Source organism: Lampetra planeri, chromosome 77 (assembly GCF_965212315.1).
Source record: "Lampetra planeri chromosome 77, kcLamPlan1.2.h2, whole genome shotgun sequence".
Classification (NCBI taxonomy): Eukaryota; Metazoa; Chordata; class Hyperoartia; order Petromyzontiformes; family Petromyzontidae; genus Lampetra; species Lampetra planeri.
In genome coordinates, this window is record NC_136182.1 from 987,920 (window position 1) to 1,007,373 (window position 19,454).

The following is a 19,454-nucleotide window of genomic DNA, read 5'->3' on the forward strand; positions in this document are numbered from 1 at the left end:
TGGTGGTGGTGAGTCTGTGGGTCTCTGTGTGGTGGTCAGTCTATGGGTCTCTGTGTGGTGGCGAGTCTATGGGTCTCTGTGTGGTGGTAGTGAGTCTATGGGTCTCCGTGTGGTGGTGGTGAGTCTATGGGTCTCTGTGTGGTGGTCAGTCTATGGGTCTCTGTGTGGTGGTGAGTCTATGGGTCTCTGTGTGGTTGTGATGAGTCTATGGGTCTCTGTGTAGTGGCGAGTCTATGGGTATCTGTGTGGTGGTGAGTCTGTGGGTCTCTGTGTGGTGGTGAGTCTATGGGTCTCTGTGTGATGAGTCTATGGGTCTCTGTGTGGTGATGAGTCTATGGGTCTCTGTGTAGTGTCGGTGAGTCTATGGGTCTCTGTGTGGTGATGAGTCTATGGGTCTCTGTGTAGTGGTGGTGAGTCTATGGGTCTCTGTGTGGTGGTGATGAGTCTATGGGTCTCTGTGTAATGGCGAGTTTATGGGTCTCTGTGTGGTGGTGAGTCTGTGGGTCTCTGTGTGGTGGTGAGTCTATGGGTCTCTGTGTGGTGGTGAGTCTATGGGTCTTTGTGTGATGGTGAGTCTATGGGTCACTGTGTGGTGATGAGTCTATGGGTCTCTGTGTGATGAGTCTATGGGTCTCTGTGTGGTGATGAGTCTATGGGTCTCTGTGTAGTGGTGGTGAGTCTGTGGGTCTCTGTGTGGTGATGAGTCTATGGGTCTCTGTGTAGTGGTGGTGAGTCTATGGGTCTCTGTGTGGTGGTGATGAGTCTATGGGTCTCTGTGTAGTGGCGAGTCTATGGCTCTCTGTGTGGTGGTGAGTCTGTGGGTCTCTGTGTGGTGGTGAGTCTATGGGTCTCTGTGTGGTGGTGAGTCTATGGGTCTTTGTGTGGTGTTGGTGAGTCTATGGGTCTCTGTGTGGTGATGAGTCTATGGGTCTCTGTGTGGTGATGAGTATATGAGTCTCTGTGTGGTGGTGAGTCTATGGGTCTCTGTGTGATTAGTCTATGGGTCTCTGTGTGGTGGTGAGTCTATGTGTCTCTGTGTGGTGGTGAGTCTATGGGTCTCTGTGTGGTGATGAGTCTATGGGTCTCTGTGTGGTGATGAGTCTATGGGTCTCTGTGTGGTGATGAGTATATGGGTCTCTGTGTGGTGATGAGTATATGGGTCTCTGTGTGGTGGTGAGTCTATGGGTCTCTGTGTGGTGGTGAGTCTGTGGGTCTCTGTGTGGTGGTGAGTCTATGGGTCTCTGTGTGGTGGTGAGTCTATGGGTCTCTGTGTGGTGGTGAGTCTATGGGTCTCTGTGTGGTGGTGGTGAGTCTATGGGTCTCTGTGTGGTGGTGAGTCTATGGGTCTCTGTGTGGTGATGAGTCTATGGGTCTCTGTGTGGTGATGAGCATATGGGTCTCTGTGTGGTGGTGAGTCTATGGGTCTCTGTGTGGTGGTGAGTCTATGGGTCTATATGTGGTAGTGAGTATATGGGTCTCTGTGTGGTGGTGAGTCTAGGGGTCTCTGTGTGGTGGTGAGTCTATGGGTCTATATGTGGTAGTGAGTATTTGGGTCTCTGTGTGGTGGTGAGTCTATGGGTCTATATGTGGTCGTGAGAATATGGGTCTCTGTGTGGTGGTGAGTCTAGGGGTCTCTGTGTAGTGGTGGTGAGTCTATGGGTCTCTGTGTAGTGGTGGTGAGTCTGTGGGTCTCTGTGTGATGGTGAGTCTGTGGGTCTCTGTGTGGTGAGTCTATGGGTCTCTGTGTGGTGGTGGTGAGTCTATGGGTCAATGTGTGGTGATGAGTCATTGGGTCTCTGTGTCTCTCTCACCACGTGTCTCTCTCTCACTCCGTGTCTCTTTCTCACCACGTGTCTCTCTCACCACGTGACTCTCTCCCCCCGTGTCTCTCTCACCACGTGTCTCTCTCTCCCCGTGTCTCTCCCCCCGTGTCTCTCTCTCACCGTGTCTCTCTCCCCGTGTCTCTCTCTCTCCCGGTGTCTCTCTCACCACGTGTCTCTCTCTCCCCCTGTGTCTCTCTCCCCGTGTCTCTCTCCGTGTCTCTCTCTCCGTGTCTCTCTCTCTCCGTGTCTCTCTCCCCGTGTCTCTCTCCCCACGTGTCTCTCTCCCCGTGTCTCTCTCCCCGTGACTCTCCCTCCGTGTCTCTCCCCGTGTCTCCAAACACGTGTTTCTCTCCCCGTGTCACTCTCCGTGTCTCTCTCCCCGTGTCTCTCTCCCCGTGTCTCTCTCTCCCCGTGTCTCTCTCACCACGTGTCTCTCTCCCCGTGTCTCTCTCCCCGTGTCTCTCCCTCCGTGTCTCTCCCCGTGTCTCCCACCACGTGTCTCTCTCCCCGTGTCTCTCTCCGTGTCTCTTTCCCCGTGTCTCTCTCCCCGTGTTTCTCTCCCCGCGTCTCTCCCCCCGCGTCCCTCTCCCGGTGTCTCTCTCTCCACGTGTCTCTCTCACCACGTGTCTCTCTCCCCGTGTCTCTCTCCCCGTGTCTCTCTCTCCGTGTCTCACTCTCCCCGTGTCTCTCTCCCCGTGTCTCTCCCCGCGTCTCTCTCTCCGTGTCTCTCCCCGTGTCTCTCCCCGTGTCTCTCCCGGTGTCTCTCTCCCCGTGTCTCTCTCACCACGTGTCTCTCTCACCACGTGTCTCTCTCACCACGTGTCTCTCTCACCACGTGTCTCTCTCACCACGTGTCTCTCTTACCACGTGACTCACTCACCATGTGTCTCTCTCCCCACGTGTCTCTCTCACCACGTGTCTCACCACGTGTCTCTCTCCCCGTGTCTATCTCACCACGTGACCCTCTCACCACGTGACCCTCTCACCACTTGACCCTCTCACCACGTGACCCTCTCACCACGTGTCTCTCTCACCACGTGTCTCTCTCCCCGTGTCTCTCTCCACGTGTCTCTCTCACCACGTGTCTCTCCCCGTGTCTCTCTCCCCGTGTCTCTCTACCCGTGTCTCTCTCACCACGTGTCTCTCTCTCCACGTGTCTCTCTCACCACGTGACCCTCTCACCACGTGTCTCTCTCACCACGTGTCTCTCTCCCCGTGTCTCTCTCCCCGTGTCTCTCTCCACGTGTCTCTCTCCCCGTGTCTCTCTCACCACGTGTCTCTCCCCGTGTCTCTCTCACCACGTGTCTCTCTCTCCACGTGTCTCTCTCCCAGTGTCTCTCACCCCATGTCTCTCTCCGTGTCTCTCTCTCCACGTGTCTCTCTCACCGTGTCTCTCTCACCACGTGTCTCTCTCACCACGTGTCTCTCTCCGTGTCTCACTCTCCACGTGTCTCTCTCCCCGTGTCTCTCCCCGTGTCTCTCTCTCCGTGTCTCTCCCCGTGTCTCTCTCTCCCCGTGTCTCTCTCCCCGTGTCTCTATCATCACGTGTCTCTCCCCGTGTCTCTCTCCCCGTGTCTCTCACCGCGTGTCTCTCTCTCCACGTGTCTCTCTCACCACGTGACCCTCTCACCACGTGACCCTCTCACCACGTGACCCTCTCACCACGTGTCTCTCTCACCACGTGTCTCTCTCCCCGTGTCTCTCTCCCCGTGTCTCTCTCCACGTGTCTCTCTCCCCGTGTCTCTCTCACCACGTGTCTCTCCCCGTGTCTCTCTCACCACGTGTCTCTCTCACCACGTGTCTCTCTCCCCGTGTCTCTCTCCCCGTGTCTCTCTCCACGTGTCTCTCTCCCCGTGTCTCTCTCACCACGTGTCTCTCCCCGTGTCTCTCTCTCCACATGACCCTCTCACCACGTGTCTCTCTCACCACGTGACCCTCTCACCACGTGACCCTCTCACCACGTGACCCTCTCACCACGTGTCTCTCTCACCACGTGTCTCTCTCCCCGTGTCTCTCTCCCCGTGTCTCTCTCCACGTGTCTTTCTCCCCGTGTCTCTCTCACCACGTGTCTCTCTCACCACGTGTCTCTCTCACCACGTGTCTCTCTCTCCCCGTGTCTCTCTCCCCGTGTCTCTCTCCCCTGTCTCTCTCCCCGTGTCTCTCCCCGTGTCTCTCTCCCCGTGTCTCTCACCCCGTGTCTCTCTCCGTGTCTCTCTCTCCACGTGTCTCTCTCCGTGTTTCTCTCACCACGTGTCTCTCTCACCACGTGTCTCTCTCACCACGTGTCTCTCTCACCACGTGTCTCTCCCACCACGTGTCTCTCTCACCACGTGTCTCTCTCACCACGTGTCTCTCCCCGTGTCTCTCTCCCCGTGTCTCTCTCCCCGTGTCTCTCTCACCGCGTGTCTCTCTCTCCACGTGTCTCTCTCACCACGTGACCCTCTCACCACGTGACCCTCTCACCACGTGACCCTCTCACCACGTGTCTCTCTCACCATGTGTCTCTCTCCCCGTGTCTCTCTCCCCGTGTCTCTCTCCACGTGTCTCTCTCCCCGTGTCTCTCTCACCACGTGTCTCTCCCCGTGTCTCTCTCACCACGTGTCTCTCTCTCCACGTGTCTCTCTCCCCGTGTCTCTCTCACCACGTGTCTCTCTCTCCCCGTGTCTCTCTCTCCGTGTCTCTCCCAGTGTCTCTCTCCGTGTCTCTTTGCCCGTGTCTCTCTCCCCGTGTCTCTCCCCCCGTGTCTCTCTCCGTGTATCTCTCCCCGTGTCTCTCTCCCCGTGTCTCTCACCCCGTGTCTCTCTCCGTGTCTCTCTCTCCACGTGTCTCTCTCACTGTGTCTCTCTCACCACGTGTCTCTCTCACCGTGTCTCTCTCAACACGTGTCTCTCTCACCGTGTCTCTCTCACCACGTGTCTCTCTCACCACGTGTCTCTCTCACCACGTGTCTCTCTCTCCACGTGTCTCTCTCACCACGTGTCTCTCTCCCCGTGTCTCTCTCCCCGTGTCTCTCTCCCCTGTCTCTCTCCCCGTGTCTCTCCCCGTGTCTCTCTCCCCGTGTCTCTCACCCCGTGTCTCTCTCCGTGTCTCTCTCTCCACGTGTCTCTCTCACCGTGTCTCTCTCACCACGTGTCTCTCTCACCACGTGTCTCTCTCACCGTGTCTCTCTCACCACGTGTCTCTCTCACCACGTGTCTCTCTCTCCACGTGTCTCTCTCACCACGTGTCTCTCTCCCCGTGTCTCTCTCCCAGTGTCTCTCTCCCCTGTCTCTCTCCCCGTGTCTCTCCCCCCGTGTCTCTCTCCCCGTGTCTCTCTCACCGCGTGTCTCTCTCACCGCGTGTCTCTCTCACCGCGTGTCTCTCTCACCGCGTGTCTCTCTCACCACGTGTCTCTCTCTCCACGTGTCTCTCTCACCACGTGTCTCTCTCCCCGTGTCTCTCTCCCCGTGTCTCTCTCCCCTGTCTCTCTCCCCGTGTCTCTCCCCGTGTCTCTCTCCCCGTGTCTCTCACCCCGTGTCTCTCTCCGTGTCTCTCTCTCCACGTGTCTCTCTCACCGTGTCTCTCTCACCACGTGTCTCTCTCACCACGTGTCTCTCTCACCGTGTCTCTCTCACCACGTGTCTCTCTCACCACGTGTCTCTCTCTCCACGTGTCTCTCTCACCACGTGTCTCTCTCCCCGTGTCTCTCTCCCAGTGTCTCTCTCCCCTGTCTCTCTCCCCGTGTCTCTCCCCCCGTGTCTCTCTCCCCGTGTCTCTCTCACCGCGTGTCTCTCTCACCGCGTGTCTCTCTCACCGCGTGTCTCTCTCACCGCGTGTCTCTCTCTCCCCGTGTCTCTCACCACGTGTCTCTCTCACCACGTGTCTCTTACCACGTGTCTCTCTCACCACGTGTCTCTCTCACCACGTGTCTCTCTCCGTGTCTCTCTTACCACGTGTCTCTCTCACCACGTGTCTCTCTCACCACGTGTCTCTCCCACCACGTGTCTCTCTCACCACGTGTCTCTCTCACCACGTGTCTCTCTCACCACGTGACTCACTCACCACGTGTCTCTCTCCGTGTCTCTCTCTCCCCGTGTCTCTCTCCCCATGTCTCTCTCCCCGTGTCTCTCACCACGTGTCTCACCACTTGTCTCTCTCACCACGTGTCTCTCTCACCACGTGTCTCTCTCACCACGTGTCTCTCTCTCTCACCACGTGTCTCTCTCCCAGTGTCTCTCTCCCCGTGTCTCTCTCTCCGTGTCTCTCTCACCACGTGTCTCTCTCACCACGTGTCTCTCTCACCACGTGTCTCTCTCCCCGTGTCTCTCTCCGCGTGTCTCTCTCCACGTGTCTCTCTCCCCGTGTCTCTCCCCTCGTGTTTCTCTCTCTCCGTGTCTCTCTCCCCGTGTCTCTCTCCGCGTGTCTCTCTCACCACATGTCTCTCTCCCCGTGTCTCTCACCACGTGTCTCTCTCACCACGTGTCTCTCTCACCACGTGTCTCTCTCACCACGTGTCTCTCTCCCCGTGTCTCTCTCCCCGTGTCTCTCCCCCCGTGTCTCTCCCCCCGTGTCTCTCCCCCCGTGTCTCTCTCCCCGTGTCTCTCTCCCCGTGTCTCTCTCCACGTTTCTCTCTCTTCCCGTGTCTCTCTCCCCGTGTCTCTCACCACGTGTCTCTCTCACCACGTGTCTCTCTCACCACGTGTCTCTCTCCCACGTGTCTCTCTCACTACGTGTCTCTCTCACCACGTGTCTCTCTCCCCGTGTCTCTCACCACGTGTCTCACCACTTGTCTCTCTCACCACGTGTCTCACCACGTCTCTCCCCACGTGTCTCACCACGTGTCTCTCTGTAGAGACCCATGGGAGACTTTGGCCTGCTGGGCTCTCTGCTGGACTCAGCCCAGGAGCACTCCACTGCCGTGGGCCGCGTGTGGCTCTCCGTGCTCTTCGTGCTGCGAATCCTCGTGCTCACCGCCGGCGCAGACCAGGTGAGGGGGGGGGCGTGTCCGTGACGTCACAAGGGGCCGTGTCCGTGACGTCACAAGGGGCCGTGTCCGTGACGTCACAAGGGGCGCGTGTCCGTGACGTCACAAGGGGGGCGTGTCCGTGACGTAACAACGGGAGCCCCCTCTGTGACGTCGCAAAGGGGCCGCGTGTTCCCCCTCCACGTGACGTCACAACGCTGGCCACACCTTCGTCCCTGTGACGTCACAATGCTGGCCCCACCCCTTCCCTGTGACGTCACAATGCTGCCCCCCCTCCCCCGCAGGTGTGGGGCGACGAGCAGTCGGACTTCAGCTGCAAAACGCAGCAGCCAGGCTGCGAGAACGTGTGCTACGACTCGTGACGTCACGACGATGGCCCCGCCCCCCTCCCTGTGACGTCACAATGCTTGGCCCCTCCCTCCCCCGCAGGTTTGGGGCGACGAGCAGTCGGACTTCAGCTGCAACACGCAGCAGCCGGGCTGCGAGAACGTGTGCTACGACACGGCGTTCCCCATCTCGCACGTGCGCTACTGGGGCCTGCAGGTCATCGCCGTCTCCACGCCCGCACTCGCCTACCTGGGGCACGTGCTGCACGTCGTCAGGCAGGTGAGGTGGTGTGTGTTTGTGTGTGCACGCAGAGAGACACACAGACACACGCGCAGACACACACACAAACACACACACACAGACAGAGACACACGCACACACACACACACAGACACACACAGAGACACACAGACACACACACACACAGACACGCACTCGCCTACCTGGGGCACGTGCTGCACGTCGTCAGGCAGGTAAGGTGGTGCGCACACACACAGACACACAGACACACACACAGACACACACACAGACACAGACACACACACAGACAAACACAGACACACACACAGACACACAGACACACATACAGACACACACACACAGACACACAGACACACGCACAGACACACACACAGACACACACACAGACACAGACACACACACAGACAAACACAGACACACACACAGACACACAGACACACATACAGACACACACACACAGACACACACACACACGCACACACACACAGACACACACACACCGCACACACATACAGACACACACACACCACCACCTCCCCACCGTCTGTGACCTCACAACCGGCCATATGCACCCATCGTATCGACCCATCGATTGTATCTGTTGTTCGTGTCTATCCATCTGTCGCATCCATCCATCGTGTCTCTCCATCGATTCTCTCCATCGTGTCTCTCCATCGCATCTCTCCATCGTATCTCTCCATTGTATCTCTCCATCGCATCTCTCCATCGTATCTCTCCATCGCATCTCTCCATCGCATCTCTCCATCGTATCTCTCCATCGCATCTCTCCATCGCATCTCTCCATCGCATCTCTCCATCGAATCTCTCCATCGCATCTCTCCATCGTATCTCTCCATCGTATCTCTCAATCGCATCTCTCCATCGCATCTCTCCATCGTATCTCTCCATCGCATCTCTCCATCGTATCTCTCCATTGCATCTCTCTATCGTATCTCTCCATCGTATCTCTCCACCGTATCTCTCCATTGTATCTCTCCATCGTATCTCTCCATCGTATCTCTCCATCGTATCTCTCCATTGTATCTCTCCATCGTATCTCTCCATTGTATCTCTCCATCGCATCTCTCCATCGTATCTCTTCCTCGTATCTCTCCATTGTATCTCTCCATCGCATCTCTCCATCATATCTCTCCATTGTATCTCTCCATCGTATCTCTCCATCGCATCTCTCCATCGTATCTCTCCATTGTATCTCTCCATCGCATCTCTCCATCGTATCTCTCCATCGCATCTCTCCATCGCATCTCTCCATCGAATCTCTCCATCGTATCTCTCCATCGCATCTCTCCCTCGTATCTCTCCATCGTATCTCTCCATCGTATCTCTCCATCGCATCTCTCCATCGCATCTCTCCATCGTATCTCTCCATCGTATCTCTCCATCGCATCTCTCCATCGCATCTCTCCATCGCATCTCTCCATCGCATCTCTCCATCGCATCTCTCCATCGTATCTCTCCATCGCATCTCTCCATCGCATCTCTCCATCGCATCCATCCATCGCATCTGTCCGTCGTACCCATCCCACGTCGTATCCTCCACCCCCCTCCCGCCCCCCCCCTGCCCCCCCCCCCACACGTGTCTCTCTCACCACGTGTCTCACCACGTGTCTCTCTCACCACGTGTCTTTCTCACCATTGTGTCTCTCTCACCACGTGTCTCTCTCACCACGTGTTTCTCTCACCACGTCTCTCACCACGTGTCTCTCTCACCACGTGTCTCACCACGTCTCTCCCCACGTGTCTCTCTCACCACGTGTCTCTCACCATGTGTCTCTCTCACCACGTGTCTCTCTCACCACGTGTCTCTCTCACCACGTGACTCTCACCACGTGTCTCTCTCACCACGTGTCTCTCTCACCACGTGTCTCTCTCACCAAGTGTCTCTCTCACCACGTGTCTCTCTCACCACGTGTCTCTCTCACCACGTGTCTCTCTCACCACGTGTCTCTCTCACCACGTGTCTCTCTCACCACGTGTCCCTCACCACGTGTCTCACCACGTGTCTCTCTCACCCCCCCCCAGGAGAGCAAGCAGCCCAGCGCCCCCTCAGCAAGCGGCAAGCCTCCCCCATCCCCCCGCGTCTCTCCGGACGGCCGCGTGCCAATCCGCGGGGCCCTCCTGCGCTCGTACCTCCTGAGCCTCGCCTGCCGGGCCCTGCTGGAGGCCTCGTTCATCTACGGGCAGGGCCGCCTCTTCGGCCTGTCGCTGGCCCACCTCTACCGCTGCCGCACGTGGCCCTGCCCCAACGTCGTCGACTGCTTCGTGTCGCGCGCCACCGAGAAGACCGTCTACGTGCGCCTCATGCTCGCCGCCTCGAGCCTCGGCCTGGCCCTCAACGTCGCCGAGTTCGCCTACTTGCTGTGCCACGCCGCGCGCCGACGCCGGGCCAAGCGCCGGGAGGCAGCGGACGTCGTCGGCGTCGCCGCCGCGCCGGTACCGGGCGGACCGCCCCAGCCGGCGGGAGACTTCGATCGACCGCCCGAGGCTCCGGCCTACGCGGGCGCCCCGCCGCTCTACAGCCTGTACCAGCAGGCCGAGCCAGCGGGGGCCGCGGGGGCCACGGGGCCCACGGGGGCCGGGAGGCCTCGGGGGCCGTCCCGGCAGGACTGGGAGAGCCAGGAGAGCGGCAGGCTTCGGGGGGAACCGCTGGGCCTCCCCGCGTGGGAGCCGCCCCCGGGGGCGGCCATGTCTCCCGTGATGTCTCCTGGGATGTCTCCTGGGGCGGCCATGTCTCCTCCTGTGATGGCTTCTCCTGTGATGTGTCCTCCTCCTGTGATGTGTCCTCCTCCAGTGATGTCTCCTCCCGTGATGTCTTCTCCTGCCGTGATGTCTCCTCGAGCGATTTCTCCGGCCGTGGTGAGCGATGGGGCCTATGGTGGCAGGCCGGGCTCCAGCCGCTCCAGGCACGGAGATCTGCAGGTGTGAGTGGTGTGTGTCTGTGTGTGTGTCTGTGTGTGTGTCTGTGTGTGTCTGTGTGTGTTTGTGTGTGTGTCTGTATGTGTGTCTGTGTTTCTGTGTGTGTGTCTGTCTGTGTGTGTGTCTGTCTGTGTGTATGTGTGTCAATGTGCACATGGCCTGGCACAAGCGTCGTGGTGACGTCACCGCCACTTAGTGGCGAATGGCGGTTGTTGTTGTTGTGTCTGTGTGTGTCTGTGTTTCTGTGTGTGTGTCTGTCTGTGTGTGTCAAGGTGCACATGGCCTGGCACAAGCGTCGTGGTGACGTCACCGCCACTTAGTGGCGAATGGCGGTTGTTGTTGTTGTGTGTGTCTGTGTGTGTGTCTGTCTGTTTAAGAAGGGGGGCCGCACAGACTGTAACAATTACAGGGGCATCTCACTCCTCAGTGTGCCGGGAAAGGACCAGGCAAGGGTTATTCAACATCGCCTTGCCAGGCGCGCTGAGGAGAGGCTTGCGGAGACCCAATGTGGTTTCAGGAAAGGGCGGTCCTGCACAGATGCCATATTTTCTGTCCGTCTGCTACAGCAGAGGTATAGGGAATTCCAACAAGACCTACATCTCTGCTTTATTGACCTGGTCAAGGCCTATGATATCATCAGTAGGCCTGGGCTCTGGGATGTTTTTCGTGCTTTCGGAGTCCCTGACCCTCTGCTCACGATCATTAAGGACCTTCATGATGGTGAGCGGGCCTGGGTTAAACTACGTGGCCGGGAGTCGGAGCCATTCCCTGTACACCTTGGGGTGCGACAGAGATGTCCTCTGGCTCCCACATTATTTAACATCTATTTTGACCACGTCGTTTGTGAAGCCTTCAATAGCTGTACTGGGGGAATTTCCATTTGGTACAGATATAATGGGAGGCTGATCGACGACCAGGTGCGATCAAGGGATGGCTCCCTATTGGTCAACCACGTTATGTATGCCGATGATTTGGTAATATCTGCTCATTCAGAAGAGGAGTTGGAGACGCTGCTGCTGAGACTGGAGCGTGCCACTAAGAGGTGGGGCCTTACCATCAGCCCCACCAAAACTAAGCACCTGCCTGGGTATTTTGTACCATCGGACACTCCACTCCCACAACTCCCAATCGGTGATGTGGCAGTTGTGGAGAGAGTGGAGAGTTTCCCATACCTGGGCAGTGTGCTTATGACCGGCTCCAGTTTAACAGAAGAGATCTCACCTCGAATCAGTCGTGCGGGAATATCTTTTCATCGGTTGCGTAACGCTGTGTGGAAGCTACCTGGTCTGTCGCTCTGCACGAAGCTTCAGGTCTTCTCGGCCACGGTCATTCCCTCCCTTCTCTACGCTTGCGAAACGTGGACCCCCCTAATGGAGCATCTTCGCCGGTTGGAAACATTTAGGCTGGCCTGCCTACGATCCATCCTGGGATTAACCAGGCCGGATTGTGTGAGGAGTTCACAAATCCTTGAAAGATCTGGACAAAGTCCCATCGGTGAGCTCCTCCGGCAGGCAAGGCTGCGTTGGCTGGGTCATGTAGCCCGCATGCCCAGCCACCGCATGCCTAAACAGCTTTTGTTCGGCCGGATCGAGGGTGCTAAACGGGCGCGGCACGGGCTAGAGAAGAGATGGAGTGATGTGGTACAGGAGGACGTGGAGCTGAGTGGACTTTCCGATGACTGGTACCAGCGGTGTCAAGATCGGCCTCTGTGGAGGAGGCTCGTGAAGGACGCTACTGGGCAGCTGGAGGCAGTCGCCCTCCAGCAACAATGGAGGGCGGAGGAGCGACGCGTGCGTGTCTGTGTGTGAGGCCGTTTGTCTCTATACGTGTGTCTGTCTGTGTGTACGTGTGTCTGTCTGTGTGTCTGTGTGTGTCTGTGTGTGTGTGTCTGTATGTCCCACTAAAAATACTCACTCACCTACTCACCCACCCACCCACCCACCTCCTCCCTCATCTACCCACCCACCAACTCACTCACCCACCCACCAACTCACCCACCCACCCACTCACTCACCCACCCACTCACCCACCCACCCACGCAATGTAAGTGTGTGTGTACGCCGGACTTCTTTCGCACCATACGTAGCCGACCGTGCCAATCTGGACACCATTGTTTGACGGCGTGAACATGGTGCATGGTGCTTGTGCTGTTTGTCTCCTCCCGTCTCACACGGGCGGTGTAGAGACACGCGGATTGTGTTTAGACCCAATGGTATTGACGGGCTCTGCATCACATTATCACCACCACCATCATCATCACAGAATGTTTGTGTGCGTGGTTATTGTGCTGTCCGCCTTTGACCGCTGTGTTGCGCCCGAAACGTCGTGATGTATTCTATTTAGTCGACCCACGTGACTTTACCGAAAGAGACACAGAGTTTGGATCCGTGCAGTCGCGAAAGCTTCAAATCCAGATCGGTTGAGTTGATCTTTACCGCGCCGAATTGGCGATGTGACCACAACCACCACTACCACCACCTCCACCACAACCACAACCACCACCACTACCCCCACCACAACCACCACCACCAGCACAACGACCACCACCACAACCACCACCACAACCACCACCACCATCACGACCACCACCACAACCACAACCACCATCACCACCACCATCCACCACCATCACCACCACAACCACCACCACCACAACCACCACTACCCCCAACACCATCCACCACCATCCACCACCATCACCACCACCACAACCACCACTACCACCACATCTACCACCATCACAACCACCACCACCATCACCACCACCCCCAACACCACCACAACCACCACCACCACGACCACCAGCACCATCAACACCACCACCACCACTACCCCCAACACCACCACCATCACCACCACCACTACCCCCACCACCAGCACAACGACCACAACCACCACCACCTCCACCACCTCCACCACGACCAACTCCACCACAACCACCACCTCTACCACCATCACAACCACCATCACCATCAACACCATCACCACAACAACCACCACCACAACCACCATCACCACCACCCATCACATCACCTTCGTCAATGAACGAGCGAGGGGCATATTCGAAGTCGTTGCTGACGAAGTAAAAACATTTTGTGTTGTTGTTGTTTTAAAATAAAACACATTTTGTGTTGTTGTTGTTGTTGTTTTAAAAAAATAAATAAAATAAAAAAATTCAAAGTTGGTCGCGTTCACCCTGCAGGCCTCGTGCCCAATGGGTGGTGGTTGTGGTGGTTGTGGTGTTGGTGGTGGTGTTGGTGGTGTTGGTGGTGGTGCAACTCGCGGTGTGGAAGTTGTTCTCGGTCGAATTCGTGAAGTCGCTACACACACACAGACACACACACAGACACACACACACACACAGACACACACACAGACACACACACAGACACACACACACAGACACACACATAGACAGACACAGACACAGACACACACACACAGACACACACACAGAGACACACACACAGACACAAACACAGACACACACACACAGACACACACACACAGACACACACACACAGACAACAACAACAACCGCCATTCGCCACTAAGTGGCGGTGACGTCACCACGACGCTTGTGCCAGGCCATGTGCACCCTGAGGCCACGTGAAGTGTCGAACGCCCGCTGGCAGGAGGTCACGGGGCAGACCCAGGTGCCACGGGTCGACTGACCGAGATGACCGAGACGACTGGCTGATGCACCACCTGTGCCCCCTACTGTGCCAACTTGCTGTGCTTTAGCCACCCGGCGCTCCGCTCGTTGTTGTGAGCGTCGCTCCTCCGCCCTCCGTTGTTGTTGGAGGGCGACTGCCTCCAACTGCCCAGTAGCGTCCTTCACGAGCCTCCTCCACTGAGGCCGATCTTGACACCGCTGGTACCAGTCATCGGCAAGTCCACTCAGCTCCACGTCCTCCTGTACCACATCACTCCATCTCTTCTCTAGCCCGTGCCGCGCCCGTTTAGCCCCCTCGATCCGGCCGAACAAAAGCTGTTTAGGCATGCGGTGGCTGGGCATGCGGGCTACATGACCCAGCCAACGCAGCCTTGCCTGCCGGAGGAGCTCACACACAGACACACACACACAGACACACACACACAGACACACACACACACAGACACACACAGACACACACAGACACACACAGACACACACACAGACACACACACACACAGACACACACAGACACACACACACAGACACACACAGAGACACACACACACAGACACACACACACAAGTTGTCTCAAGGACAAGTCACCGGGCGGTGCTCAGAGCGATGAAATGCACTCGGTCGCCACTACAGTACAGGAGTTGCAACAGCTTTGCACACGGTGTGGGCGGAGTTTGGTTGACGTCTGATTGGCTGAGGCTCCGCTATTCACTTAGTGAGCTGAGTTTCATTCATACAGGCGGAGTGTGTGTGTGTGTAACAGGCTGTGTGTGTGTAACAGGCTGTGTGTACTGTGTGTACTGTGTGTGTGTGTAACACGCTGTGTGTGTGTGTGTGTGTAACACGCTGTGTGTGTGTGTGACAGGCTGTGTGTATGTGTGTGTACTGTGTGTGTGTGTAACAGGCTGTGTGTGTGTGTAACACGCTGTGTGTGTGTGTAACACGCTGTGTGTGTGTGTGTGTAACAGGCTGTGTGTGTACTGTATGTGTGTGTACTGTGTGTGTGTACTGTTTGTGTGTTCTGTGTGTGTGTGTGTACTGTGTGTGTACACTGTGTGTGTTCTGTGTGTACTGTGTGAGTGTATTTTTAGCTGTGTGTGTACTGTGTGTGTACACTGTGTGTGTACTGTGTGTGTGTGTACTGTGTGTGTACTGTGTGTGTGTACTGTGTGTGTGTACTGTGTGTGTACACTGTGTGTGTACTGTGTGTACTGTGTGAGTGTATTTTTAGCTGTGTGTGTATGTACTGTGTGTGTACTGTGTGTGTACTGTGTGCGTGTGTACTGTGTGTGTACACTGTGTGTGTACTGTGTGTGTACTGTGTGTGTGTACTGTGTGTACTGTGTGTGTGTGTACTGTGTGTGTAACACGCTGTGTGTATTGTGTGTGTACTGTGTTTGTACACTGTGTGTGTACACTGTGTGTGTGTGTACACGGTGTGTGTGTGTGTACTGTGTGTGTGTACTGTGTGTGTGTGTGTACTGTGTGTGTGTGTACTGTGAGTGTGTGTACTGTGTGTGTGTACTGTGTGTGTGTACTGTGTGTATGTGTGTACTTACTGTGTGTGTACTGTGTGTGTGTGTATAGTGTGTGTGTACACTGTGTGTGTGTGTGTACTGTGTGTGTGTGTACTGTGTGTGTGTGTACACTATGTGTGTGTACTGTGTGAGTGTACACTGTGTGTACTGTGTGTGTGTACTGTGTGTGTGTGTACTGTGTGTGTTTACTGTGTGTGTACTGTGTGTGTGCGTACTGTGTGTGTGTACTGTGTGTGTGTGTACTGTGTGTGTACACTGTGTGTGTATGTACTGTGTGTGTGTACTGTGTGTGTGTACTGTGTGTGTGTACTGTGTGTGAGTGTACTGTGTGTGTGTATTGTGTGTGTGTGTACTGTGTGTGTGTACTGTGTGTGAGTGTGTGACACGCTGTGTGTGTGCACTGTGTGTGTGTACTGTATGTGTGTACTGTGTGTGTACTGTGTGTGTACTGTATGCGTGTACTGTGTGTGTGTACTGTGTGTGTGTGTACTGTGTGTGTACTGTGTGTGTACTGTATGCGTGTACTGTGTGTGTACTGTATGTGTGTACTGTGTGTGTACTGTGTGTGTACTGTATGCGTGTACTGTGTGTGTGTACTGTGTGTGTGTGTACTGTGAGTGTGTGTAACAGGCTGTGTGTACTGTGTGTGTGTGTGTACTGTGTGTGTACACTGTGTGTGTACTGTCTGTGTATACTGTGTGTGTATGTACTGTGTGTGTACTGTGTATACTGTGTGTGTAGTGTGTGTACTGTGTGTACTGTGTGAGTGTGTACTGTGTGTACTGTGTGTGTGTATACTGTGTGTGTGTGTGTACTGTGGGTGTGTGTCCGGCAAAACAACCTCCTACCTCCTCGCGGTGCCGGACGGGCAACACTGTCGTGGGCAGTGCTGTGGGGGGAGGGCCAATGCCCATTGGCCTCTCCCCTCATGGCGTCTGTGACCACCACAGTGGCTAAACGGGGGCTCTGGACGGGTGCGAGGGGCTGGTAATCCCTCCACCTTCAATTGACTACCACTAAACTACGAATTAAACATAAACCTGTAATTAATAAGCTTGTGCCGGAGGCCCCGGGGGGTCAGGCTTTTATGACGTCTCCTGGCCAAACCCCATTTGGCGGAGCCAGGAGATTGAATTTTAACCCTCGGGGCTTCTCCAGAAACAACGAAAAACCATTGCGGATGGCCACGTGGAATGTTCGAACGCTCACTGCGGAGGAGAGGCTGCCACTCCTCTGTCGGGAGCTGGACCGGTACCGCCTGGATCTCTGTGGCATTCAGGAGGTCCGGTGGACCGGTTCTGGCTCCTGCCACCATGAGGGGTGGACAGTCCTCTACTCGGGGCAGGAGACTGCCAAACAACAGGGTGTGGCTCTTCTTCTGAACAAAAGAATGAAGGGGGCGTGGGAGCGTGGCGGTGAGGTGTGGGAAGCTGTAAGCCCCAGGATACTTTGGGCTCGCCTTCCCATTAACCAGAGGCGAGGAGTGGTGATCGTGGTTACTTATGCCCCCACCGAAGACGAACATCCGTGGAGGGATGCAGGCAAAGCCGATGAGTCGGACGCTTTCTATGACCTCCTGTCACAGGTGCTGGCTAAAGTGGCCACTCGGGACAGAGTCATCTTGTTGGGTGACTTCAATGCCCGAGTTGGTCATGATGCTGGCACCTGGTCTGGAGTGATTGGAAGGCATGGGCCAGATCAGCTCAATAATAACGGTAGGAGGCTGCTAGATTTTTGTGCAGCCCATGGGCTTGTAATTACCAACACGCTCTTCCGGCATCGGCGCATCCACACAACATCATGGATGCATGCCGGGTCCAAGCAAGAACATCTGCTGGACTACATAGTGACGGACCAGCGGATGCGAGCCCATGTCCTTGACACCAGGACCTACCGTGGAGCTGATCTGCCCTCTGACCATCGACTAGTCATCTGTAAGATGCGCCTGCCATTCTTCCACTCCGGTGGTGGGTGTACACCCAGGATCCCATTACAACTAAAAGTGGCCTGGTCTAAGTTAGCTGATGAAAGTTGCAAGCGAGAATTTCATCATCGCTTGCAGCTGGGGTTGGCATCGTCCCCCACTCCACCTGATGTCGAGGGTAAATGGGCAAGGTTTAAGACTGTGACTCATGCAGCTGCAATGGCTGCTTTGGGTACGCGGTCCAGACCTCCCCGGGAACCCTGGCTGACGGAGGAGGTGTTCAGGTTAATTGAGAAAAAGCGACAGGCCCACTCTCATCGCCTACAGCATCCCACGTCAGAGAATGAGGAGGTTTACCGCAGTCTTCGCTCGGAGGTTCGGAGAGCCGTGAGGCGCTGCAAGGATGGGTGGTGGTCGCGGGTTGCTGAGGAGATGGAGTCTGCCTCAGTAGCCCGCGATCACAAATCACTATTTAACTCCATCAAAAAAGTAACCTGTAGCGCCACACCTATTACCATCATTAGAGGAAAAAACGGTGATCCAATCTCCGACCCCCAGGAACAGGTTTGCAGATTTGCTGAGCATTTCTGTGAGGTCCTGGGGGAGGGAAAATCTCTCAGCCAGGAAAACATCATGGCACAAAGTGGGGATAACCCTGCTGAGGCTGCGGTGCCTCAAATATTGGAAGAGGTCACCCCCTGTGATTGGCTGGCTGAGGTACCAGCTGTTGAGGAAGTACTGAGGGCGATCCGGAGTCTGAGACCAGGGAAGGCACCGAGCAGAGATGATCTCCCAAGCGAAATGCTGAGGGAGGGTGGCGTTTGTGCACAGACTGCCCTACATGACATCATAATAACAGTCTGGACCACTGGACGGGTTCCGCAGGACTGGAAGGATGCCCTGGTAGTCCCCCTCTTTAAGAAGGGGGACCGTACCGACTGTAACAACTACAGGGGCATCTCACTCCTCAGTGTGCCGGGTAAGGTCCTGGCAAGGATTATTCAACATCGCCTTGCTAGGCATGCTGAGGAGAGGCTTGCGGAGCCCCAATGCGGTTTCAGGAAAGGGCGGTCCTGCACAGATGCCATATTTTCTGTCCGTTTGCTACAGCAGAGGTGTAGGGAATTCCAAAAAGACCTACATCTCTGCTTTATTGACCTGGTCAAGGCCTATGATACCATCAGTAGGACTGGGCTCTGGGTTGTTCTTCGTGCTTTCGGAGTCCCTGACCCTCTGCTCACGATCATTAAGGACCTTCATGATGGTGAGCGGGCCCGGGTAAAACTACGTGGCCGGGAGTCGGAGCCTTTCCCTGTACACCTTGGGGTGCGACAGGGATGTCCTCTGGCTCCCACATTATTTAACATCTATTTCGACTGCGTAGTTCGTGAAGCCTTCAATTGCTGTACCGGGGGAATTACCATTTGGTACAGATATAATGGGAGGCTGATCGACGCCCGGGTGCGATCAAGGGATGGCTCCCTATTGGTCAACCACGTTATGTATGCCGATGATTTGGTAATAGCTGCTCATTCAGAAGAGGAGTTGGAGACGCTGCTGCTGAGACTGGAGTGTGCCACTAAGAGGTGGGGCCTTACCATCAGCCCCACCAAAACTAAGCACCTGCCTGGGTATTTTGTACCATCGGGCACTCCACCCCCACAACTCCCAATCGGTGATGGGGCAGTAGTGGAGAGAGTGGAGAGTTTCCCATACCTGGGCAGTGTGCTCATGACCGGCTCCAGTTTATCAGCAGAGGTCTCACTCCGAATCAGTCGAGCGGCAATATCTTTTCATCGGTTGCGTAACGCTGTGTGGAAGCTACCTGGTCTGTCGCTCCGCACGAAGCTTCAGGTCTTCTCGGCCACGGTCATTCCCTCCCTTCTCTACGCTTGCGAAACGTGGACCCCCCTAGTGGAGCATCTTCGCCGGTTGGAAACATTTAGGCTGGCCTGCCTACGATCCATCCTGGGTTTAACCAGGCTGGATTGTGTGAGGAGCTCACAAG

The 19,454-nt window shown here is 55.9% G+C and overlaps 1 protein-coding gene across 1 annotated transcript in view; it reads left to right on the top strand.

Moving 5' to 3' along the window:
* Positions 1 to 13,491, top strand: part of LOC144738052 (gap junction Cx32.7 protein-like) — a 14,394-nt gene extending 903 nt beyond the window's left edge. Inside the window, exons 2-4 of the mRNA XM_078620957.1 lie at positions 6,655 to 6,789; positions 7,216 to 7,392; positions 9,418 to 13,491. Coding sequence (XP_078477083.1) covers positions 6,661 to 6,789; positions 7,216 to 7,392; positions 9,418 to 10,320 — 1,209 coding nt within the window. The 5' untranslated portion in view covers positions 6,655 to 6,660 and the 3' untranslated portion in view covers positions 10,321 to 13,491. The remainder of the gene's footprint in view (positions 1 to 6,654; positions 6,790 to 7,215; positions 7,393 to 9,417) is intronic.
* Positions 13,492 to 19,454: the final 5,963 nt, after the last annotated feature.